Source organism: Equus quagga, chromosome 1 (genome assembly GCF_021613505.1).
Source record: "Equus quagga isolate Etosha38 chromosome 1, UCLA_HA_Equagga_1.0, whole genome shotgun sequence".
Taxonomy (NCBI): domain Eukaryota; kingdom Metazoa; phylum Chordata; class Mammalia; order Perissodactyla; family Equidae; genus Equus; species Equus quagga.
The window spans coordinates 22,718,018-22,745,178 of NC_060267.1; the positions used below are offsets into that span (position 1 = coordinate 22,718,018).

Genomic DNA, 27,161 nt, shown 5'->3' on the forward strand with positions numbered 1-27,161 from the left:
TTTGTATATGGTGTGAGGTATAGATATGACTTTTTCGCCTTTAAGAGTGAACTAGTTTTTGTAACTCTAGTTGAATAGCATTTTGAAAGAGAGAAGTGTGTCTGGGAATTCCACAGAAGGGACTAGCATTAAGCTGAAATCTATTAATTGGAAATGTTAATTAATTAGAAATAAATTTAACAAAAAATATTCACTGGGTTTATATTAGGTGCAAACTCCTCACCTTGACACTTAAAGCCCTAAACCAGCAATGGAAAACTGGCAGCAAGCGAGGCTATTATAATACTATCTAATATTTACTGAATGCTTACTGTGTACCACCCCTCGCATCAGCCATTTTGTATACACTTATTCTATACATTGCCTCATCAAATCCATGAAACAATCGTATGACGTAAGCGTTATTATTATTCCCTGAGGAAACAAAGTGTTAAAAGTTTAAAAGTGCTGTGCAGGTTACATAGCCAAGTCCTAGGCCGCATAGGACATTTTACCAACCTACTCACTGTTTCCTAAAAATACCCTACATTTTACCAACTCTGTTTTGTTTTGATGTGTTTTGAGCCACATTCACAGCACTGTTAATGGTAAAGTCAGAGAGGGAAAAGAGAGTGGAAAGAAAACCAGTTAAAATCCATCCAGTCATTCATTCATCAATTCATTGAATGAGTCAGTGCCTCCATGTTCCAGGCAGAGGTCAAAGGGCAGGGGACAAGGTAGGGAATAAAAGAGACAGAAATCTCTAACTCTCTGGCATGAGTAGAGCTTGCTTTCTCTTGGGGAGAAAGGCAGTAAACGCAAAATAAGTTACAATGATGTGAGGTTGAAAGAACCGTGAAGGAACAGTCAGGATAAGGTGTGAAGCCTGATGGGGCAGGGTGCTGTGGTCTCTGGAGGAGGTGGCATTTGCATTGAGACCCGAGTTAAGTGAAGGAGCAGGCCTTGTGGCTATTTGGGAGACATTGTGTGCAAAGGCTCTAGAGCAGGCATGTGCTTGGCCCCATGTGTTCAATGAACTACAAGAAGCCCGGGGCAGTGGGGTGGGGGAGCCTAAGAGGCATGCTGGGAAAGGAGCCTTAGCTTAAAATATCCCTCTGGACTTTGTAAACCAAGGTAATTTCCTGGGGTTTTATTTTTAGTTTGCTTAGCGATTTAGCAGATAGTAATGAAGACTTACCCTGGACCATGGCAGTGAGTGGGGTGCCGCTGTGGCAGTGCATACCTTGGCAATTGACTGACTGACTATAATTTGGAGGAGGAGTCAATGATGCCAACATTTTGAGCCATGTTGAGGCACAGTTGAGGTAACTGAGAATAATGGTGCTGTTAGAGAGGAAAAGATGATTTTCAGGAGAAGGGAATGCAGTCAGAAGGTAGGAAGTTGGGGTACACAAATATTTAGGGAATGGAAAGTAGATGAGGAGCAATTAAAGAGGTAGGAGGGAAACTAAGGAACCAAGTCCTGGGTGAGTCATGGGGCACTTTTCAGGACTTTCTGAATTGAGATTTATTGCTCTCCTCAGAATGTCATCACATTTGTTGGGAAGCACGAGCTGTAATGAGGTGGTAATTAACTGCAGTTGAAGTCAGACCTGGATCGGAATCCAGTGTCTGTCACTTTCGGTATTGTGAACATGGGTAAATCACTGAAGCTCACCTTAATTTCTTTGTTTATTTCTATGTTTATTTGTTGTGAGCTTAAATGAGGTTGTGTGTCAACAGTACTGCTAGAACAAAATAAACCTTTATTAAATGGTGCTGTTATGATAATTAAATCCCTGGTGAGTAATTTATATAATAGATATGAAATGATTTTGAGTATGAAAAAACTAGGTGTGAAGTGTTGATGATGTTAATAAAAGTAAATTTCTAGTCTTTTCTGCACTACTTTCTTTTTTTATTTTTTTGAGGACAATTAGCCCTGAGCTAACTGCTGCCAATCCTCCTCTTTTTACTGAGGAAGACTGGCCCTGAGCTAACATCTGGGCCCATCTTTCTCTACTTTATATGTGGGACGCCTACCACAGTATGGCTTGCTGAGCGGTGCCATGTCTGCACCTGGCAAACCGTGGGCCGCTGAAGCCGAACGTGTGAACTTAACCACTGTGCCACCAGCGGCCCCTGTACTGCTTTCTAACTAGTAACTCTTGTACTAATTTCATAATTTTAGACAGTTATATAGTACTCAGTGTTTTATGGAAATGTGTATAAAGCAAAATGATGGTATTACCTTTTTGCAAAAAAGTTCAAGTTGAAAGCTTGGATAATGCATCAATTAATTGAAGCTTACAATAATTTCATTTTTTAGTTTTACAGTAAAATTGCAAGTTTACATATTTCAAATTTTGATGAACTCATTATTTTAACCTTAAATTTCAGTAAGTTAAGCAGAAATTGCTTAAAAGTTGAAGTAATAATGTTTTCATAATTTATATAGCTTTAGAATTATAGACTCAGGGGCTAGCCCCGTGGCTGAGTGGTTAAGTGTATGTGCTCCACTTCGGCAGCCTGGGGTTCGCCAGTTTGGATCCTGGGCACAGACCTGGCACCACTCATCCAGCCATGCTGTGGTGGCGTCCCTCATAGAAGAACCAGAATGACTTGCAACTAAAATATACAGCTGTGTACTGGGGCTTTGTGGAAAAAAAAAAGAGGAAGATTGGCAACAGACCCTGTTAACTCAGGGTCGATCTTCCTCAAAAAGAAAAAATAAATAAATAGATTAAAAAATAAAGAATTATAGACTCCAACGTAAATGTAGGAAAAATATGAAATGATGTCTTGGCCATAGACGTAGATATTTAGTCTCATCAATAGTTTCTGGTTTGTCTTTTACAGATTTGTTTCTTGAAAACAAAATTGAAATTGCATATGTGTAGCTAATAGCTAATTTTAATGATTATTTTAAGAAGGAAGATAGTGTGCTTCTAATTTTCAACGAAATATATGTGAAATATAGTTATCTCAGAGGCTCAGATGCTTCTAGCACCTGAGCCACTCCCTTGAGGCCATGAGGATATCTATCTAAAATAGAATATAAAGAATAAAATGCAATTGAGTGGGAAAAAAATCTAAGTTGGTCTTTGAATGTCTTTAAAGAAAACGTGGTTTATCCGAAACCAAAATAATATTAATACTTCTGCTATTCCTTCCTTCCCCCTTTCACTTACTCTGTAATTATATTTTATTTCCTATTACCCTATCTCTCGTCCCTTAATGACCCCAATTTTCTGATTGGTCCTCTTTGACCTACAAAGAAGCCTGCTTAAGCATTCACTGAGTTCTTTATGAAATTCTGTAGTAATTAATCTGCTCTGCGAGGTCCTTTTGGGAGCTTTGTTCTGTTCTCTGACTTTAAGACTGGAAGGCTATTGCCAAATCCTTATTTTTATTTTTCCTCCTGTTAGTAGTATTTTAGGAAGAACACAAATATCGCCCACTTTCCTTTCATAATTACTCTTGTTATAATTTCCTTTTGATATTGGATCACTTTTACAAATGCAGAATTCCAATTAAGTTATCTAACTTAACTGCGTTCTTAACCTGTTATCTTCATTTTTCCATTTAAAATACTTTGGCACTTGTTATTAAGCCTTATTTCTCTGGATGTGTGTGGTGTATGCCAGCCTGAATATATAGAAGCATAATAGAAAGAAGTAGGTTTGCCTGAACTCTTTGGTCAGCCATGTTGCTTTTGGCTGTTATCATGGTTCCCAGGAGAGTGGCCCATGAGAAAGGACTGAGAGGAAATCATTTTCCGTGAGTAATGTTCACCTGAATATAGTGAATTTTCTGGTAATGCAAATTTCTGATTATCTTCTATTAGTGCCCTTCAGGCTTGGTAATCCATACCTCTTAATAGAATAAATGGACTTTTTAGAGTTGCTTGCATTATAGTTACATGAAAGCATACAAGCTTATAAACTCCCTAAAATGTCTTGTTTCCTATCAGTGAATCCTCCAGCATTAATGTATTAGGAAATATCTACCTCCTTATAAAAGTCTCAAAATAATTTGTCCTAATGTGAAATTTTAATAGAATTTCACGTTCTTCTCTCTTAGCTCTGCTAGGTAATTATGGGCTTCTCTGAGCACCATCTGCTCTAGAAGCTATAAAGGAACATACCTCCCCTTTTCATTTGAATCTTCAGCAGTATCTTCATTTGTTAATTGAATTTTATTTTTGAAAAAATGTAATAGGAAAAATAATCTCCTTTGGGTGGCTTTCTTTTCCTGTGAAAAAGGACACCTTTCTAATTCCAACCCCTTGTGGAAGAGAGGACTTTTCTTGGAACGCGCATTTCACAGAATTTGGTGTGTGTCCTCGGAGTCCCCTTTATAATTTCTCATTTTCTCTTCCTTGTAGTTTCCTGCTGATTTTCATGGTTTATATAGTCTCTTTCTGTCTTTTGTGGTAATAATCTTGTTGCTTGAGAATATTTCTCACCTTTCCAGTGCCATGTATACTCACCAAGTGACAAGTTTTTGATAGTGTGCAAGATCGTGCTTCTCACGTTGTGGCCATTTCTCTTTTTTGGCATCAGTTTGCCTTTCCGCATCACTACATTCTGAATGATGGCGTCACTTCTCTTCTCCCACCACAATTTGCAGTTGTTCTAAGAATGCCCTCACTGCTCCCCTCTCCTTTCCTGCACCTGTGAGGAGGGCAGTGCCTCACTGTTGTTAGCTAAGCATAATGCATCTTGGAAATACACGTAATGATCCTGAAAGGCCATTAATTCTTCCTCACTCTTCTGAGGAGGTTACTAAATCGTTTCTTCTGTAGGGGATGGAAATATTAAAAGACATAACCTGTGTGAGCAAGAAGAGGTGTCCGCCGATGCACCTTAGCACTGCAGTAACTTTTGATGTGTGCTACACATGTCCTAACTGGGGAAAGAAAAGAAAGGAAAGAAGGAAAGGAAAATGGCCCAAAAAACCAGAATCAGCAAAAATAATAGGACAATGACAAAAACATATTTCCTTTTTTTCCCCATATATCAGTAGAGTTGAGAAAAAGGGTAAGGAAATGTAGAGGGGAATGGAGATAACATTGAAAACGTATTGAATATGCATAATAAATAATTTTTTAAAGGAGCTGATAATGCATTATTTATCTTTTCACCTTTACGGTAGCTCCTGCTGTACTGAAATCTTCCAGGGAAATTTCTTTTGCAATTTGCCTTTAGCTAAACCTGTTGGGAGAGACTGAACTAAAGTAACAGGCAGCTTCAAGAGGTTCACTGTCTGTCAGTCTTTGATTTAAATCCTTGTCAGTGCTAACGCAATATCAGAGTTAGTCCTCTTGAAGTCATCTTTTCATTGAGAGGACTGATTTCATCATGCATGGTTAATGTGGCATGAGTGATATTAATTTAATGCTGAGATCTCTGATTCTATCAGAGTCATTTTGCCTTTCATCGTCTCTAAATTATTTATGAGTGTGTGCAAATTTACCATTATACAAATCCCATAAAGTGAAGTAGTATTACCTTTAATTGTTTTTTTGGTCTCATCCTCTCTCTTTGCTTGCCTTTAATATTCCCTCTTTGGCATTTGATTTTATTGCTTGAATACATAATTTGGAAAGCTGATCTTAAATTCTGACCATTTTAATTTGGTAAATAGGTAAATCTTTTCATTGCTTTCATACTGTCCAAGTTTGAAGAATGTGATTTGTGTAAGCCAATGTTTACATTGGCTGGATGTCTCCAATTCTAGTCAATAAGCAAAGTATGCTCTATTTAATTAGAGTGCCATGGAAACTAAGCATTTCTTAACATGCAGTCTTTTGTATGACCCCTTTTAAGCCACATTATAGGTATAGGGAAGATAATAATATCAGTACTGATTTATTTAATTTTGGTTCCTTTGCATGAGTAACGTTTAGTGTTTAGATATTAAAGAGGAGATAATAAAGTCTGTTGAACATATCTTTAATTTGATTATTTCTATAAAACATAGGATCATGAGGAAACACCAAAGAAGGAGTGATTTCTTGTCGATAAAGATTAAGCAGTAGAGAAGAATAATTTTCTTACCAATGATTTATGAAAGTGTATCTACTGTGAAACAGCTGAATTTTTTTGTTGTTTTTGACTACATTTCAGACACAAAGAAGTAGAAAGGAACAATTTTATTATATTATCTTGTTAGCATGTATGAATGTTAATATTATTTGTATTCTAAGATGACAGTATTGACAAATGTGCCATGAAATGAAAGTTTGTGAAAAACACTGTTGTGACCTCTAATATTTTGCTGGTACTAAGTACTGATAATTTACTCCATCCACATTTTGTGGAGTATATTGCTTCTCTGATGGAGAATCCTTGTTTTAGAGATGAGAAAACTGAGTGTCAGATAAGGGACAGTATAACATATTGATTAAAAGCCTGGGCTCTGGAGCAAGACCACCTGGTTTTAAATCCTGGCATTGCTGCTTACCATCTGAATGACTTTGCTTAGTCAAGAGGATTTATCGATACAGTTAGAGTTAACATATATAAAGTACTTTGAAACATTGCCTGGTACATAATAAGCTCCATATAAGTGTTAGCTATTATTGTTGCTATGACTTTTTATTATTATATAACCATATAGATTATCCATATCAGTCCTGGATCAGAGATTCTCTCTCTCATCCAAGTGCCATTGCCATGGCACATGCTGCCCTCCTAGTATGCCATGTTGTGGTGTGTCCTGCCTCTTTCTGAAATTCAAAGGTGCACGTGGAAAAATGGGGCATGTGTGAATTTTAGACCTTCCTTTGATACAGCAGAGGGACACATGCATGCCAAATGGTAACTGGTACGGAAGAAACTAAGTCCAAAACTAAAGAATATTTAGTTCATGTTCATTAGAATGAATATATAAATATACAAATTGTTTTTCCCATTTGGCCTTTTGCTAAACTTCATACCACCCCCACTTCTAGGCTCTTTTTGTTAGCTTTTGGTATCACATTTTTAACTGTATAGATGCCTTCCTATAATAAATGCTATAGCAAGTTTTCTTTTTTCACTTGTTCGTGGCCCAATACCATGCCATACAGTTTTGGGTTTAGCTGTGTATGTCTTTGAATGTAGAACTCTGATGCAAATTGACTGAAAAAAAAGGGAAAATTTATGATATCGTACAAGAAGCAGTTCACAGACAGGGCAACTCAGGGAAAAGTATGCCAGGGTCTCATCTCCGCCTCTCTTTGCTTCTTTTTTTCTACCCTCCTTTGTGTGTTGGCTTGGCCTTTGGGATCATAGCAAGATGATTATAACAATTCCAGGAATTGCATCCAGGTAAAATGCATCCCGAGGAGTAAAGGAAACACCAGCTCTCTCTATCTGTCTATCATTCTTAAGGCCGAGAAAATCTTCCCCAGAAGTCTCCTTACAGGTTTCCTCTCATTGTTCATTGGCCAGAATTGGCTCACCTATCCATAACTCAATTAGTTGTTAGCAAAGAGGATTGGATTACCACGTTTGGCTAGAATAATAGTTTGGATAAAGGTTGGAAAATTGTTTTCTATAAAGGGCCAGACAATAACTATTCTTGGTTTTGCAGGTCACATATTCTCTTTTGCAGCCACTTAACTCTGTCTTTGCATATAAACTCTACATAGAAATGATATGTAAATGAAGGAGCATGGCTATATTCCAATAAAACCATGTTTATTGACACTGAAACTTGAATTTCATGTAATTTTCACATCATAAAATATTATTAGTCTCTCGATTTTTTCCACCAGCCATTTAGAGATGTGAACACTATTATTAGCTCTCAAGCTGTACAAAAATGAGTGGTGGATGGATTTGTCCTGTGGGTCATAGTTTGTCAACACTGAGTCAACTCTCAGGACCACTACAAGCTATTTTGACCAAAGAAACTCTAATCTTCATATTTGTACGTGTTCTAGGAACTCCATATTTCATACCATTTAGATATATAAAGGATATTCAGTTTTCTTCTCTGAAATCACCTTTGAAAAAAAATCCACAGGCTTTTGTTTATATTTTTCATCTCGTGCTTTGATTTTGTGGTTAGGATACATACACGCACACATGTGATTACAAATTGCTTGAGAGTAACATAGAAAAAGTATGAGGCGCTGTGAGAAGCAAATCTTGGGACTTCATTTATGCAGGAATTCAAGAAGGCCTTCTGCAAAAAAGTACCATTTAAAATCAGAAGGACGAGTATGCACGTGTGTTTGTGTGTGTGTGTGTGTGTGTGTGTGTGTGTGTGTGTGTGTGTGTATGGGTGGGGGACCATTCTAGAAAGAGGGAATAGCAAGTATTAAGACCTCCAAGCCAAAATGGGTTGGACTTTAATGCTAGTGTATTTGAATCATTATAGTCCGTGGGTGGGAGAGAGATGGGAGATGGCACTGTTTAGTTCATTGAACAAACCCTTAAGTTCCAGGCACTTAGCTAGATGGATGAGATATGAACACAGTAATACAGTGTTTTTCTCAATAACTTCACAGTTCAGTGAGGGGCAACAGATTACAATGTAATATACTGGATGCCATTTTAGAGGTGTATAGAAAGTACTGTAGATCCATAGAGTAGAGGAGAACTTCTTTCATTTGGGAGATTCAGTGAAGGGTTCCCCAAGGTCATATTTGAATACATCAGTACTTTGCTATGAGGTCTTCCTTGAATAGCAGCAGTTGGTTCCTATGATTTCATTATTCAGTCCCTCAGCAGCTGGTCTATATTTTTATCTTGTTAATTTGTAGTTGGTCACACATTTCTTGGTAGCCATCTTCTTGTCCTTTTTGTCTTCATTTGTATTTGTGTTTTAATTAGATTGTGAGGGCTTGGAGAGCAAGAATTCTCTCTTGGTTGGATACAGAGGGAGGATAAGCAGAGGTGAAGAGGAAGACTTAGTTTAATAATTAAATGACAATATGGAATTAATGAAGAGCAAAACCCATGTATAAAAACCAGCAAAAGAGTGGAAGAATGATTCTCTGTGGGCCAATATTCGTTTAATGATGGAGATTGATCAAAATTGTTATGCAGCCAGGTAACAATGCTCTAAGTGCTAGATTCATGTATTTATCTGGAGGGTTATTACAGAGCAATATGAGGTATGTGCCAAAAAACAATTACAGGAGAAGAGATGATTTGGAATTAAAATAACAATAATAATATCCTTAGAGGTGTCTTGCATGAAAAATTGGAAAGGACTATGGAAAGAGTAGTCAAACAAATACCGTCTGCCTATTGAAGAGGCATCATTTTATCAACAAAAGAACAAACAGGTGTTTTGTTATTATAAATAATCATTGATTGTGAGCTAAATGTGTGCTAGTTGACACTGTTTGATTGTTCCAATTATTACAATGGCCAGTATTGCTGTATTCTGAGCAATTATGCATGACCAAGAAAATAGATATTTAGCAGCTACACATGGGAGACTTAGAGTAAAATAAAATATTCAAAAAGTGGGTATGCTTATATTAAATGAAGCAATTGCACTCTGAAATGTTAGAAAAGAACTAATTTTAGTAGAGTACAGTGTATTTATTTAGAATTTTTCATATTTTTTTTACAGAATAAAGAAAAATATTGTTAGCTATAAGTATTTTGATAAAAGTTTGAATAACTAAAAAATAATCCTTCAATTTTAGGTAATTATACCATTAAAAATAAAGCATGACAGTAAATCTGGTCAATGGCTGGAGGGTCTGAGAGTATTTACATTATGATAGTAATTTGAATGCATAAATTTATAAAATAAATTAGGGCAATTTTCTTTTACTTTTAATAAAAATTAGTTTTATCCTTGCATAGATCAGTTTGAAGTCAGTATAACACTAGGTATCATTTTCTTTTTAACTTCATGGAGGTGGAGACTAAGTGTAAATCAGAACTTTGCTGATTCTATACCTGTAATCTTTTTTTTAAAGATTTTATTATTTTTTTTCCTTTTTCTCCCCAAAGCTCCCCAGTACATAGTTGTATATTCTTTGTTGTGGGTCCTTCTAGTTGTGGCATGTGGGATGCCGCCTCAGTGTGGTTTGATGAGCAGTGCCATGTCCGCGCCCAGGATTCGAACCAACGAAACACTGGGCCACCTGCAATGGAGTGCGCAAACTTAACCAGTCGGCCACGGGGCCAGCCCCTCTATAACTGTAATTTGTATATAAAATTGTATTTTTAGGGGCTGGCCTGGTGGCACAGTGGTTAAGTTCGCATGTTCTGCTTCTAGGCTGCCCGGGGTTCGCCAGGTGTGGACCTACGAACTACTTTGTCAAGCCATGCTGTGGCAGACATCCCACATATAAAGTAGAGGATGATGGACGCAGATGTTAGCTCAGGGCCAGTCTTCCTCAGCAAAAAAGAGGAGGACTGGCAGTAGTTAGCTCAGGGCTATTCTTCCTCAAAAAAAAAATTTGTATTTTTAAATATCCTTTGCAAAATATTACAAATAAGAATAAATAATTTAAAAGTTCAGATTGTCTAATGACATTTAGTCTGGACTAATTTCTAGTAGTAGACATTTGGGGGTAACTTCTTTTCTGGTTTCTCTTTGCCTACTGTTAAATTTTTCAGAGCCGCATGCTAGCAAAGACTGGGTTAATTAAGAAAATATCTAGAATATTTAGATACTTAAGTATTTAGATACTTAAGTATCTAGAATAATTAAGAAACTCTAGAATCTTAGTTTTTGCTTTGTAATTTCTATGTAGTATGGCCTCTATGGGAGTCAAGAATTTTTTTGTTTTAGCAACTCTTAATAGAGTTACCTGTTTTTAGTTGTTTGTTTGAATTGAATGCTTGTTTTCAATTTGGTTGACTTAAATTTTTGTTATTAATTAATCTGAACTTTAGAGTTTCTTAGTTTTCATCAACAGAGTGTTTTTACTCTTCTATTTTCAATCAAAAAGATGAAAGCTGAGAATGGAATTTCCTATTTTGGGTAAAGGAAGACTAAGTTATTTGAATCAACCATTTCTGAAAGTAACTAAGAAAGGAGGATAAAAATATTTTCAAAAAATTTGAGACATCAAAAAGTTGAAAATAAATAGCAAGAAATTGCCAGACCAAAAATGAAGAGAAGTCCAAAGAAGGGAGCACAGTGAAATAAACAATCAGTGAAGTTCCTTTGGCTAAGAGGGTCTTTGTTCAATCCTGGAAAATATGACCTTTCATTTTTTTAATTTAAAAAAAAATTTTGGCTGCTTTTTCTTTTTTTTCCCTAAAATATGCTTTTTGGTGAGGAAGATTGGCCCTGAGCCAATCTGTTGCCAGTCTTCCTCCTTTTTTTCCCTCCCAAAAGCCCCAGCACATAGTTGTATATCCTAGTTATAGATCCTTCTAGTTCTTGTATGTGGGATGCCACCAGGGCATGGCTTGATGAATGGTCTGCAGGTCTGCACCCAGGATCTGAATCAGTGAACCCTGGGCCACCCAAGCAGAGCATGCCAACTTAACCACTATGCCACCAGGCTGACCCCAAGACCTCTCCTTTTTATAGCCTTATGGGGCAAAGGGGACAGAAATAAAAGCCCAGCAACTTTACAAGCTGAGAATATACAGAGGACCCTCATCACAATAAACAGGTATTCCAAAAGGCTGTACCTTCAGGACCTGAAGCTTGAGTTGCAGTCATCTAGCTTGTTCAGGGGACCTCAAGCCTTGCATTTAGTTTAAGGTTGTGTGTTATGCACTTGGCGAAAGAAAATGAACCTCCTTGCTGGGGTAATCTACTTTCATCCCACACTTCAAGATATTCTTAGAAATATTTTTTTCAAGTACTGCTAGATACCTAAGGAAACAAAACACTAAGAATGAGAACTGGCAAAAACAACAGACAACAGAAATAGACTGCAAAGATGTCAGGTTAAAATTAATCAACATTTAATACAATACAAGTATGATGATTCTGTTTGAAGAAATAACATGATGAGTCTAGGTTTATCTTCAGGGAACAGGAAAACATGAGATAGGTAGTTTGAAGAAAAAGAAACAGAAACTCTAAAAATGAAAAATAAAATAACTGGGGAAAAAATACAGCCTCAGTGGATGGATTTATCAGCAGAGTAGACAGAGATACATAGAGAATTAGTGAACTTGAAAATAGGTCATAAGAAATTATTCAGAGGTCAGAACAAAAACTTAAAAAGAGATGGAATATGCCGAAGAGAAGGAAGAGGATAGGGAGGATGTAGGAGGATGTTTAATATACATTTCATCTGAGTTCCAAAAGGAGAGGAGAGTAAAATAGTTGAGAATTTTCTGAAACTGATATAAGACACAAATCTGCAGATTCAAATATCCCAGTGAATACTGTGAAAGGTAAATAAACGTAAATCCTCATCTAGACACAATGTAGTGAAACTTCAGAAAATCGAAGACAAAGAAAAAACCCTGAAAAGGAGTCAATGACAATATTACCTTCAAAGGAGTAATGAATAGATGGATCACGCTGACTTTTGTTTTAGACATTTTTTTTTCAGAACAGTTTTAGGTTCACAACCAAACTGAGAAGGAAGGTAGAGCGATTTCCCATATACCTCATGCCTCCACACATGCATAGCCTCTCCCATTATCAACATCACTCACCAGAATTATACATTTGTTACCAAGGATGAGCCTACACTGACACATCATAAATACCCAAAGTCCATAGTTTACCTTAGGGTTCACTTTTGGCACTCTTGGTGTTGTACATTCTATTGGTTTGGACAAATGTATGCCATATATCCATCATTATAATATCATACAGAGCATTTTCACTGTCCTAAAAATCCTCAGTATTGTGCCTGTTCATCTGTCCTCCACCAATCCCTGGTAACTACTGATCTTTTTATTGTCTCCATAATTTTGCCTTTCCCAGAATGTCATATATTTGGAATCATATAGTACGTAGCCTTTTAAGATTGGTTTCTTTCACTTATTAATATGCATTTAGGGTTCCTGCATGTCTTTTCATGGCTTGATAGCTGATTTATTTGTAGCGCTGAATAATGTTCTGTTGTCCGGGTGTACCACATGGACTTACTGAAAGACATCTTCGTGGCTTCCAAGTTTTGGCAATTATGTGTAAAGCTGCTACAAACAGCCATGTACAGATTTTTGTGTGAACATAGTTTTCAACTACTTTGGGTAGATGCTAAGGAGAGTGCTTGCTTGATCCTATGGTAAGAGTGTGTTTAATTTTGTTAGAAACTACCGGGCTGTCTTCCAAAGTGGCTGTACCACTTGGCATTCCAACCAGCAACACATGAGAGTTCCTGTTGCTCCACATTCTCTCCAGCATTTGGTGCTATCAGTGTTCTGGATCCTGGCCATTCTAATAGGTGTTTAGTGGTATTTCATTGTTGTTTTAATTTGCACTTCTCTGATGACATATGATGTGGAGCATTTTTTCGTATGTTTATTTGACATCTGTGTATCTTCTTTAATGATATGTCTGTTAAGGTATTTAGCTCGCTTTTAAATTGGATTGTTTGCTTATTGTTGACTTATTTTAAGAGTTCTTTGTATATTTTGGATAACAGTTCTTCATTGGATGTGTCTCTTGCAAATATTTTCTCCCAGTCTGTAGCTTGTCTGCTAATTTTCTTAACATTGTCTTTTGCAGTTCAGAAGCTTTTAATTTTAATAAAGGCAAGCTTATCAATTATTTCCTTCATGGATCTTAACTTTGGTGTTGGATCTTAAAAGGCGTCAAGGTCATCTAGGTTTTCTCCTATGTTATCTTCTAGGAGTTTTGTAGTTTTGCATTTTATATTTAGGTTTATGATCCATTTTGAGTTAATTTTTGTGAAGGATGTAAGGTCTATGTCAAAATTCATTTTTTGCACATGCATGTCCATTTGTTCCAGCAGCGTTTGTTGAAGAGACTGTCTTTGCTTCATGTTATTGTCTTTGCTTCTTTGTCAAAGATCAGTTGACTATATTTATGGGGGTCTATTTCTGGACACTCTATTCTGTACCATTGACCTATTTGTCTATTTGTTTTTCTTTGTCAATATCACTCTGTCTTGATTACTCTAGGTTTATGGTAAGTCTTGAAGTCAGATACCATCAGTTCTCTAACTTTGTTCTTCTCCTTCAGTATTGTGCACACTGACTTTTCAACAACAATAGTTAAAGCCAGAGGGGAGGGAAATGATTATTTATATTTATATTTGTATATATATATATGTATATGTATGTATGAAATACTTCTGACCTGGAATTATATACTTAATAACTTTCAAGAATGAAGTAAGGTAAAAATCTTTCAAAAAAATAGAAAGCTCAAAAAACTGAAGTACATAGTGAGTAAATCTAAATGAATATTGATAGAATAAGACAAAATTATCATCATTCTCATAATATCTTATTTAAGAATATATAGAATTAAAATATACAACAATAACATTATAGTAAAATAGGGAGTAAAATGTCTTACTGAGTGAGTGTAGGGGAAAATGGAATGATGAAAAAATAAAATGTAAATGAACTAAATGATCCAGTTTAACAGATAAATATTTTGAAACAATTAATGAAATCTAGCTCTGTTTTGTTTAAAAGATGCACATCTAAAACATAAGGATACAGAAAGGATAAAATTGAAAGAACAGTAAAAGACAGCCCATGGAAAAGAAAGTTGGTTCCTCTTGATTCATGTCAGATAAAGTAGACGTTAAGGCAAAAAGTATTACTAGAGTTACTTCATAATGATGAAATTTCAAATCACAAGGAAGACATAGCAATTTCAATTTGTATATATCTAATAATATAGCCTCAACATATATGAAACAAAATTGACAGAACTACAGAGAGCAATAGATGAATCCATAGTCAGAGTGAAGTGGCAGTAATTGACAGAATTCAAGCACACAAAAAAGTCATTAAGGATACAGAGCACTTGAGTGTAATTAACAATCCAAACCTAATGAACACATGGACCATTATGCTCCCAAAGTGCACTTCACATATTCCTTTAAACACCCATGGAACATTTACAAATATTGATTATGTACCAGTCCATAAAGCTCATCTCAGCAAATTTCAAAGAATTAAAATTATGCAGGGTATATACTATCTGACTGAAATGCAAATAAGCAAGAAATCAGTAACAATAAATAAGTAGAGAATTCCATGCTGGAGTTCACTCAGTTTCTCAAATAAGCCAAGCTAATTTCCACCTCTGCCTGGAATTTTTTTAGCATTATTCTTCCCCATATTAGCTCCTCTAAGCCTTTGGTCTCAGCTAAAATTTCATCTCCTCAGAGAAGTGTTCCTTGAGCAATCCAAAGTGTTCCTTGATCAAATCCAAAATAGCCTCCTAATAATTCAGTAACTTACCTGCTATTATTGTTTATTTTCCTGGTTAGTTGTCCTTGAATCCTCCTGTATACAGATTCTGTGAGGGCAAGGTCTTTATCTCTCTGCTCACTACTGTGTCCCCAACGCTGAGCACAGTGTCTGGCATATAGTAGCTTCTCAGGTAGTATTTATTGAGTGAGAGGATGAGAATGAACATTTCTGTAATTTCTTCTTAATAAGTGGAGGTGAGGAGAAATACAGCAATACATATGATAGTATCTTCAAAGACATGAAAGATTATGGGAAGCCCTTTCACTTCTTAATTTCGAGGCTTTTAGGGGGAGAAATATAATCAAATTTTGACATATTATTATGAAAAATGTTAAGTTTGGGGTAATTTAATTCTTAATTAAATTAATTTATTCATAATTTCTAGACTTAATGTGTTTAACATTTTAACCTCAATGTTTCATTTAGTATGGTTGTAAAATTTTTACTTAATTGGCCCCCTAAGGGTGAAAATTGTCTGAAAGTAGGAAAAGTGATGTATTTCAACAAATATTTTATCTCAAAATACAAGTACAGCTGTACTTAATGAGGCTCAATCTCTAGTCTTACAGTATACATGGCTCTTCTCTTTCTCTTTCTCCTTTTTACCTCCTGTCTTCCCCTCCCTTGGCCTCCACTCCTATTAATTATTATTATTTTTTTTTGAGGAAGATTAGCCCTGAGCTAACATCTGCTGCCAATCCTCCTCTTTTGCTGAGGAAGACTGGCCCTGAGCTAACATCTGTGCCCATCATCCTCTACTTTATATGTGGGATGCCTGCCACAGCATGGCTTAACAAGTAGTTCGTAGGTCCGCACCTGGGATCCAAACTGGTGAACCCCAGGCTGCCGAAGCAGAACATGCGAACTTAACTGCTGTGCCACTGGGCCAGCCCCACTCCTATTAATTTGTTGTTGTTGTTTTTTCTGCTCAAATCCCCCCAGTACATAGTTGTATATTTTAGCTGTGGGTTCTTCTAGTTGTGGCATGTGGGACGCCACCTCAACATGGCCTGAGGAGTGGTGCCATGTCCACGCCCAGGATCCAAACCAGTGAAGCCCTGGGCTGCCGAAGTGGAGGGTGTGAACCCAACCACTCGGCCACGGTGTGACCCCTCCTATTAATTTTTGAAGTTATAAATGTAAGCAAATGATTTAGAAGTTAAGAAGCCACTGGAAATAGAACTTTAGGTTTATGATGTTACCCTTAACTATAGCATAAGAATAAAATAATTTTGGCCAGATTCTTATAGTAACATCTTGTGAGTCACTCTTGATATTATGCAGGATGGAAATTTATATTAAAAAGTCACTAAATTGACCAGTTATATTAATCTACTCCAGTGATTCTCAACACTGGCCATACATTGGAATAACTTGGATACTCTTAAAAAATACCAATGCCTAGGCCCCTCTAGTAAAGATTCTAATTTAATTAATCTTGGTTCCACACTGGTATTTTCAATAATCTCCCTGGATGATTCTTATGTGCAAGCAGGGTTAATAATCAGTGATCTACAACTTTGCTACACAAAGTGTGATCGCTGGACCAGCAGCATCCATATCACTGGGAGCTAGCTACACATGCAGAATCTCAGGCCCCCCTGTCCAGGTCTAATCAGAGTCTTTATTTAAATAAGATCCCAGGGGATTTGAGAAGCACTCTTCTACAATTTCCATTGCCTTTGTTAAGAAAAAAAGTATCAGCTGAACTTGAGGCTAAGCTTGTACTCTTACACTCCCACGACATGATTTGCATGCTAACCAAGAGATAGGTGTCTGTTCCTAACCCTGTTTATGTCAGTCGTATTTGTTTTGTAAATGTAGTATTATTGAATTGTTATAACTACATGTACATATATAACATGTAAACCAGTGAAATATGAATGTGAAAAGAAATACTTTTTTTTTTAATAAAAATTAAGTTGAGTGCTTTGGAAAAGGCTGATAAGCTGCTAAAAAATATATTCTTGAATTAGATGTCAGTAAGACAACTGTAAAATGTGGAAGGAAACAGGATTAGAAAGATCCCTCTTCAGATTGCTTCGTGAGTATCTATCTTACTCCACTTAAAAGAAAAACTACAAAAACTTAGAAATTGTAGGCAATGTGTTATGTTTTATTTATATAAGCAAGACCACAAAGAATTTATACTAAAGAGAAGTGTTCTTCAAAATGTTGAACGCGTGTGGATTAGTGAGTTTTAAATTAAAATGTTTAAGGTACATATTTATTGTTGTCTATGATTTCTCACTTTTTATTTTTTTTAAAACAATGGACCAAATACCTATCCAGATAACAGGATAAAAAACCTCCTTTTGCTGAATATCTATATAACTGTCTCCATTTTAAGGTTAATTGTATTTTTCCCTTTTCCTAGTTCATTTCTTTGCATAGTAAAATAGTTTTCAAGCTTAGCTGTACTTAGGTTTAAAGAATAAAGAGGCTGGGGTCCTATCCTCAGAGACTCTTTTTTTTTTTTTTTTTTAAGGATTTTATTTTTCCTTTTTCTCCCCAAAGCCCCCCGGTACATAGTTGTATAGTTTAGTTGTGGGTCCTTCTAGTTGTGGTATGTGGGACGCTTCCTCAGCTTGGCTTGATGAGCCCTGCCATGTCCACGCCCAGGATCCGAACTGGTGAAACCCTGGGTCGCCAAAGCGGAGCGGGCAAACTTAACCACTCGGCCACAGGCTGGCCTCCAGAGATTCTTATTAAGTGGTCTTCCATGCAGCTGGGGGCATAGAGAGTTTTAAATGTTCTTCAAGTGATTTTAATATGCATGCACAGTTGACAGCTGTTGGCCCAGTAGGTTGGGAGCACATAAATTGGCTAGAAAACCAATCTATAATAAATTAGTTCCAGCTTATATAGTTGTCTTGTCTAGATGTTCTTTAGGACCTGGGTACCAAGTATATTATTATGATGATTGTTTTATCTCTGCTCTGAATATATCATGAGTACTCTTTCCCTGATTTAAATCACATTAAAGCGTATTTTCTGTAGTGCTCATTTTCAAATGCTCCTCTGTGAAACATTTGCCCCTCTACCCTTGTAAGACTTTTTTGTCCTTTCTGTGCCCACACTGCTTCCGAGTTGTCTGGAGTTCCCTGTGCTTGTACTCATGTGTTTCCTGTGCTAGGCTGAATGTTCCTTGAAGGCAGGAAGGCGCCTTCCTAGCACAGTGCCTGGTGGACAGTAGGTTCTTGTAAATGCTGCTCATTTCCACCAGGTCTGCCACTCTCGCTGCAAGCCTGTAAAGTTATTTTGCTTCTCCTGTTTGTCCTTCTGTTGCTTTCTGCTTTCCTTTCTCCTGCCCCATCTCAAGGATATGTTTTAATTTCTCTGTCTCCTGCTGCGTCCTCTGCTCTCCCCTCCCTCCTCATCGTGCTGTCTCTTCTGCATGTCTTGTTCTATGCAGAGCTGGCTCCCTTTCACCTGTGCTTCTGCTCTTCCCTTCGCTCATATTCTTTGCGTAATAGAAGGAGTTATTAATATACCTCTCAGGAAAGTGCATTTAAAGTATGTCCTCCTGAGAGAGCTATGTCCAATACATTCCCTCTTCTTTGTTTTGTGTGTACTCAAGAGTACACAGTCACTGTTTCAGGGCCTTTACTTGTAATCTCTGAATTGAGCACTGATGTGTGGTTTATAGTGAAAAGGATCACGCTTTAGTTCATAAAGCATTTTATGTTCAACACCTTCACTATAATATCACAACAACATATATCTAAAAGGTGCCAGTCATTTTGGAAAAAATGTTCCACAAAGTTAATCCAAAGATTAGGTGTTCAAGTTTTGACTGAGTTCGCTGGATTTTTAGTGGTAAGAAAAGATGCATAGAAGGACTGCCAGATGAATTCTAGCTCAGGCTTTGAAATTGACAGTGTGTGAACTTTTTCTTATTATATCATGCATTATATTTTCTTTGTAAAGTGATAAAACCTGTTGTTTCATGTGTGTTCATGTTCTGTTACTTTAATAGTATTCATGTATTGGTGCCAATATACTATTTTTCTCCAAATCTTTACCTCCACTCATTAAATTTATTTTTCTTGCACCCAGGGGACAAGCTGAATTGATTACATTGTCTTTTTTAAAGACTCCGTGCTATGGTATATGAGCCAGGATCAAGAATAAAGCTGGGGATGGAAAGCTAGCTAAATGAAAAGAATTTCAGAATATGTCAGTCGCAATTTAAATGGGTAAAATTAAATTAGGGGCAGAAGTGCTGAATCTCTCCTTCCAGCTGTAGACTTGGCTTTTTTTCTGCTATCCTCTAAATATCCACTTCTGGTTCTCCCAGTATATATAGCCCGCTAACCCAAAGGTTGATCTGGACAGGGTGTTAGAATTTTTGCTCTTACTCTGTTCTGGAAGTTATTTTTATCCTCCTTTGCCTCCTAACCCCTCACTACTGCTAGATTTATGGTGTTTGAGGGCCTGTTCTGTTTTTGGAAAAATAGGCTACTGACCTAAATTACGGCCCCCTACGAGAGGCACACTTTGGTCCTTTAGAAACCCAAGGACAGGATATAGATAAAATAGGAAAGGAGGATTGCATGCCCCCTCTCATGATCTCATTTCCGAAACTCTAATATTAGTTTTGTAAACAACTAAATTCCCAAACAATTAATGAGATTTAGTTAAAGGAAGCAATCATGCATAATTAATGAATTTGTGGATTATTTAAACACTGAAATTGTGATCATTTGAAATAGCTTTGACTCATAAAAGCTGATTTATGTAGGAGGAGGAGAAAGTTTTGTCATCAAATTGTTCAAGCTGACTTCCCTTGTACATGTTACCTTGTATTATTCATGTTAAGAAGTTACTGCTACGACAGTAGCTAGCTACTTTTTCATTAACTTGTAGACAGAGCAGCTCCCATTTCAGGAGCGTCAGCTCTACGCCAGTGGAAAGAAGCTGCCATTTTACAGAAAGGGCAAAATATTTCTGTGGGGCCCAATTTATGGAACCTTTATTAGAAGAGGCAAAATCAAAGGATAAGGTCAAATCTAAAGGAAAACATGAAGATCAGAGCGATCCAGTTGACTCATTTTTAGGCTTTCATCAAACAGCAAGCTGGAAGAAAACTTACCAAAAAATTCAGCAAACCTTTAGAGTTTATTATGCAGGGTCCATGCTGGGTGCTGAATAAGATCCAGAGACAAATAAGACACTGCACTGTCCTTGTCCTCGTGCAGAAAAGATAAAAAGGTGTACAACTAACTAGAGAAAAGGAAAAATGTGTTCAGTGCTCTAATGGAGATTTAAGCATTGCAGAAGAGGGAAAAATTAATTTATTGCAGTTAGTGCTCAAGGCTCTTATTACAACCGTATTGTTAAGAACTGACTCCCAGTGAGTCTAGATTACGGAAAAGATTGTGGGCTGGGTAAATAGCAGCACCGCTGATTGGAGTCTTTTAAGAATAGTGAAACACTTTTAAATTTTTTTGTTTGACTCCACAGAATGTTAGCCTGCCTCATGAATGCATTTATTATACATTCTTTTCTAAAAACTAAAATAAAAATACAAATATACGTAATTACAGTTTATGAGATATTTTCTCATCCAACAGCTTTGATTTGTGTATCACTAACAAATTCTCTGATGTTGGCTCAGAATGAAATAACTGCCATTGTACATGGGATTTTTAAGAGCCCTCCCAAAGGAAATCAGAATTCCAAAGAACAACGTAAAAGCCACGACTCTACCCAGAACAGACAGCTTAAACAATCTAAAGATCATTGATACCTGGTATTTTCAAAGAGAATTTTAAAGAAACTCTAAATCCCATTTCTCACCTCAGTGAGTTATACTTGTTTTCTCCACAGTATCTGTAACTTTTAATTTGTGTTTGGTAATTTTTAAAGGTGTTGATACCAATTGGAAAGATTAAAGTAGACTCATGTATTTCCAATCTAGTAGTAAAAAGGAAAAGCTAAATATAGTGAGTGAGGAAAGGTGTAGAAAGTGAAACTTTTGTGTGTATAAAGTTCTTTTGCTTTATATTCTAAAATATTTTTAGATTTGGATAATCCTTTCTGCAAAAGTTTGCAGAAATTGTTTTAAATCTCATTAGAAGGATCTGAATTTTCTATCTCTGTACTAATGACCAGTAAATCAGGATTTTAATGTGTAGTTTAGGACTTAGGAGTTTTACTGATTTCTTTCGCGTATCCATTTGTCAATCTGTGGTATAAATTACTTCTCATTTTTTTATAACTGATGACTTTCAAATTTGCATTGTACTAGTTTCTGTCTTCTTATTTCTTGTTAATTGTTAAAATGGGGGGAAATGAAGTGAAAATAATTCTCATTAATTGCTTTCGAAGTTTCTCTCATAATTATGGGGGTAGTAACTATGTAATTAGTGATGTTTGATATAGCCTTGGTAAAACATATACCAATTGTCATATCATCCTATTGAATTTCCCCACATTCTAATTAATGTCTCCACCTGTGGCTGAACAGGCTGTGCACTGGACAGTTCTGGTGGACGTAATTCACACAGACCATGATGTGAATGGCACCCCCTGGAGTTATGCAAACAGCATACCAGAGTCACAGTAAATATGCATTTGACAGTGGTTGATATTAATAACTTAAGAGCAGCTGTAATGTTCCAGGTTAGTCTGACTTCATGAGGGCCCATCTTTTTAGTCTGCAAAGTGGTAAGCCTGTGTGAATGAATGACTATCCCTCTTCCTAGAAACTTCCTGTCTTAAAATATATACTTATAATTTACTCAATAAATCACTTAGCATAGATCTTTGAAAATGCAGCCCGGTTGATATAATTCTGCTTTAAGCTGGTAAATGATTTGGGGCCAAGGTTTGTTACAAGAAACAATGCTGTGTGTATATCTACACACACACAAACACACACACACACCCAAAATTAGGAAAGAAATGAAGCCTCTGACTACGAACATGGAAATACAATTGAATTAACAAAGAAATCAGTCCAGCAAAGTGATTATTTCTTTGTTGTTTTGTTGAGGAAGTGATTTCATCTACTATGTACTCTGCTGGGGAAGGGTAAGCAGGCACGTACATTTTGGTTAGGGAATTCCAGAGACTTCCTTTCAGTATTGTGGTAGGCACGGTGATTATTATTATCCCTGAGGTTTTATCCCTGATACCTGCAAGGGCTGGCTGTGGTAAAAATCAGGGCCTGGGCCTTCTGTTTTGACACTCTACCTCTGCAGAACTCAGTTTCTTCATCTTGCCTTCTGCTTGCCTATGCACCTCATTTTGATAAGTTATTTGGATTTTTTCTTAAAGTGGATCTGCAATTTTAAAATGTCTCTCTTTTCCCTCTTCAAAATTTATTTGTTCTCTGTTCTACTCTCTCTTGTCCTTCTAAGCACCCTATCCTTATAGTAAACTAGTCCTTTTCATGGTTTAAAATGAAATATGAAAGCCACCTGTGCTGGGTGCTCATTCTTCTTCCTGGGCACTCCACCCTCCCAGTTCCATTCTCTCTCCTCTGCCCTCTGTGCCCCAGGAGCCTGACTTCTGCATACTGTCCCACCCTGGTGTCCTGGCCAATTGGCTTTGCACAGGGTTTGCCAATGAGAGGCAGTGGCAGGAAATTGGCAGACAGGAGGAGAGAGAGTTGGCCATGTTTCTTCCCTGCACCAGGCTGTGCTTCTGGCAGTAGCTGTGTCTCTTCTGAGTACAGCTACCCCTAGGCAGCCTCTTCCCCGTAACTCTAGCTCACACTGGGTTCCAGTAGAACCATTTCCGGTCCCTGTTCCTTAGCCCTGGGGTGATGATAACTTCCTGCTGTTGCCAGAGTCTGGGTCTTTCACCAGCCTTTGTTTCTTCAGCTTTGATCCAGTTTTCCCTTTCCATAAGGTCACCACTCAGTCTCCTGTGTTTACATATAAATTACGAATTTCTCAATTATACCACTTCAGTTTGGCTCTTACTGTCGTTAGTTGTGTATGAGTCTGTCTAATGGTGATGGTAATTCTACTAAATGGTGAGGACATGTGTCATGTACCATTCATCTTTGAATCCTGGTACTTAGCAGACTACCTGGCATGTAGTATGATCTCAGCACATGTTTGTTAAATAGATTAATAAATTAATATGACTTTTGCTCCTTCAATCTGCTCCTAAGCCCCAGAGCCATTCTAATGGTATTTTCAGGATTCCTTGCAGTATTTTTTGGAATGATTATAGATTTTCTGAGTTTTTTAACATTTTTCCCCTAATGAGCCTAGGGAAGGCACGCCCTGATGGCATTATTAGGTATTTGGGGTAAACCTCAGAATTAGGGAGAATCACAGCAAGTGATCAGAAAAAGAAACAAAGCAAAAATCACTCACGTTGGGTTCTCCCTAAGCCAAGTTCCCCCTGTTTGTGCTCATTGCTTGAAAGGAAATGAAACAATTGTTCTCTCATTCTTTTTTGTGCTTTCTCCCTCTGCCAAGCTCCATTTGGTGCCCTATTGTCCCACTAGTTGCCTATTTGAGTCTTTTGAATTAAGTGTTTAGAACAGAAGGTCCATCTGCTCTGCCTGTATATTAAATTATCATAAGACTCTGCTTAAGGAGAATTTACCCTTGTCTTTTTTACACTGCTTCCTTTTCCCTCTGTTCTAAGAAAGATTTGGAGCTTTGGTTTTTTTCTACAACTTACCCTTGTACTTGAATAGACTGGAGTTACCAAGTCATATAATAGGCTTAGAAACCTTTAAATGGCAGGTGCTGAATAGAAGTAAGAAGGTTTTATTTATTCTCATTATCTTCTAAAATGTGGCTCTTATTAAGTATAATTGAACATGCAATATACCAGATCTTGGTTTTTTTAGGTTGTTGGATCTCATAAGAAAAGAAAAGCACACTCAAAAATTATGGAGAGAGATGTTTTACAATCAATCAGATTCATGAAGTCAATGCACATGCTGTTTTAATTCATAATATGATAGATGGGATGCAACTGACAAATCTGTAGTTTAAGTTTGAATATTCATGAGTGAGCAAGCTTCAGCCAGCTTTTAAGTAATATAATTTATGCCAGTAAGTTGAATTCTTTTCCAGAAAGCACCAAAACTTTGAAATCAATTCGCCAGTGATATAGATTATGTAGTGAAATTTGTTAGTAAAAGCCGAGTAAGGAGATCAGTTGAAGGACGGCATTTTAAAAATGTGCATGCTTTCCATTATTTAAATGTGCAGCTTCTAAATAATCAGTTAATTTTTCAGCGAAGATGAAAGTTGGGTTGCACTTTAAATATGAATATTTGTACAATCATGTATATGTTCAATACTGATAAAAGTATGTCTAATTTCTTTGTTACAGATTATTATAGGCAACTTAATACTTTAGAAGGTAGTGGGAATATGTAAATTCTGAAGAGGGAAAGACTTTCTTCTAATTCACGCAATGGAATTAAAGGGAAATGTACACATCCATTTTGTAAAATCCGTGTAGTTAATATTAAAAATTGGATTTAGTAAATAGAGCCAACACATTGCCTCAATCTTTTCCTATCAGACGGTCACGTCCACTGGCCTTTGAAAGTAATTAGCTTGGGTTGATCTAGGTGTTCTGGAGCTCCACAATGTCTACAATATTGAGTTGCCCTTTCAAAGAGAAACAATACAAAATTATGAAGACAAAAGTTAGTTCAGAGTCTTAGGGGTCTAAGCCAGAGAAGGATCCTGAAGGTTAAGTCTTCGTAGCTTCAGGGGGTGCATCTGTCTCTGTTTAGGTGATGAGTCAACATGGATAGTGTGAAATATTCATTTCAAAACAAGCAAACAATTTCCATTGGCTAAACGTTTGCGTGAATTGTAAATATTTTGAGAGTCTCCAAAATGATTTGATACTTTCTGTGCATTCTCACTAATTAAAAGTATGTTTTCCCCATCAAATCTGAAGTTTTATTTTAAAATTTTATTTAATTGTGATGGAAGCAAGGCGGGCCCAGATTAAGACCTTTCAACATCCTAAATAGGGTACCCTAACCCATGTGTACTTACAAATAAAATAATATTAACCCATAAAACATAAAATTCACATATATGTGCTGAAGCTAACATAGCTTCTTTCTAATTTTCTATTTTAAAATTCTGTAATGGTATATAAAAAATGAACTTTTCTCATATTTATGGTGCCCCTGATTTGTAGCTGCCCTAAGCACCTGCTTAATATGCCCTAAGTGGGACATCACCAAGGAGGCAAATGACTGGCTGAGAGTCTGCTTACTGGCACTCCTTTTCCAGAGTCTAGATCTGACTTACCATTGCCCCTATTCCTTCTTGTACTTGATTTGACTCTCTGAATGTAGTGGGCGTGATAATTACTCGAGCCCACATGTGCCTTATGCTAGATTGAATTTAGGTTTGTAGTTACTCAAACACCTCGAAAAGGCATAAGAACATGTGAAATATTGTTGCAAAATGATCTGAACACCTCTAAACTATTTTTCCTAATAAAAAATAAACATATATGTATTTTTTATTCCAAAGCGATATGCCAATTTCAAGGACGAACCTACTTTGAAGGAGAAAGAAATACGGTCTATTCCTCTTCTGGAGTGTGTGTTCTCTATGAGTGCAAGGTAAGGAAACTTCATGGGTTTTTTGAAATTCTTTCAATTATATAAACACAGTAATGTTTCTTTAAAATCTCATCCTTGTAATACCTTTAAAACTTCTAAGGCAAAGAGAATATTTAGATATTAATTATAGTTCAGATGTATAGAAATTTCCATTATTTTTCAAATATGTAAATTAATGACTATAAATATTTTCCCCAATAAATAAAAATGATCTTTTGTAAAATTAAAGTTTTATGAAATTGTCTTATATTTTCCAAATTCAAATCAGCTCTTTGCTGTTGTGAAGAAAATGAGCATTAAAGACTCAGCCGCTGTCACTTATGGTTTTGACCCATGTGAGAAATCTCACTCAGTCCAACTAAAAACAAAACATAAAAATTACCTAGTAAAAATTAGCTGTTGGGTGGAGCTGAGACTGATATTGATCTCAATCCCTTTGGGAGGAATTTGTTAAATGATTTGAAGGGGAATTCTTTATAAATTCATGCCATGGTCTCTTGACGTGTGCTTCTAAAGCAAAGGTGATTCCTTTTCACTCTACTTCTTGACCTCCTTACTAATTGAAGAACTAAATATGTTTCATAACACTTTTCACATTTGCCTTTTGTAAATTATAATGTTATATTTCTTGACCATAATGGTATATTTCCAATCATAGTCTGTCTGAAAGAATATAAAGTCTACATATAGAGTTTCTTCTTTATGGTTCCATTTACATTTGATCTTTAGTTTTCCTCTTTAAATGCCTTCTGTACATAGGTTTTGGGGAAGATTTAGTATGTATGTTATGTAGAAATTTAAGATAAGTGATTTACTCTGCTGGCATCACCAATAAACTAAGCATTTATATGATTATTAAATGTTCAGGAAAGGAAAATCCTAAGAATTTTGCCAAGATAAGTTGATTCTGAAAAAAGCCAGCCATACCCTCATGTATCTTAAGTTGGAAAACCTTTGGGATAAGCAAGAAGAAGTCGTAAAGAGGCAAAACCGTGACAGATTTGATTTCTGGAACATGAAAGATCGGATTTCCTCATGAAGTAGGTTGCCATCTTAAGATAAGGGAGCTGAGGCATAGGAACGTTAACACGAATTGCTGAACCTGTACTTCTAGATGGACTTTTCTCTATCAGCATCCCTACACCAATGCTGTTTTGAGCGGAGTAGGTCCCACTGAAGATATAAAGATTGAAAAACTTAGAATGAGATCTAGGAACTCAAGATTGAGAAAAGGGAATCAGAGAAGAGTTACTTCAAGGAAGGTG

The 27,161-nt window shown here is 36.5% G+C and overlaps 1 protein-coding gene across 1 annotated transcript in view; it reads left to right on the forward strand.

Moving 5' to 3' along the window:
* Positions 1 to 27,161, forward strand: part of NELL2 (neural EGFL like 2) — a 303,898-nt gene that overhangs the window by 106,380 nt on the left and 170,357 nt on the right. The window contains exon 11 of the mRNA XM_046642268.1: positions 25,805 to 25,896. Coding sequence (XP_046498224.1) covers positions 25,805 to 25,896 — 92 coding nt within the window. The remainder of the gene's footprint in view (positions 1 to 25,804; positions 25,897 to 27,161) is intronic.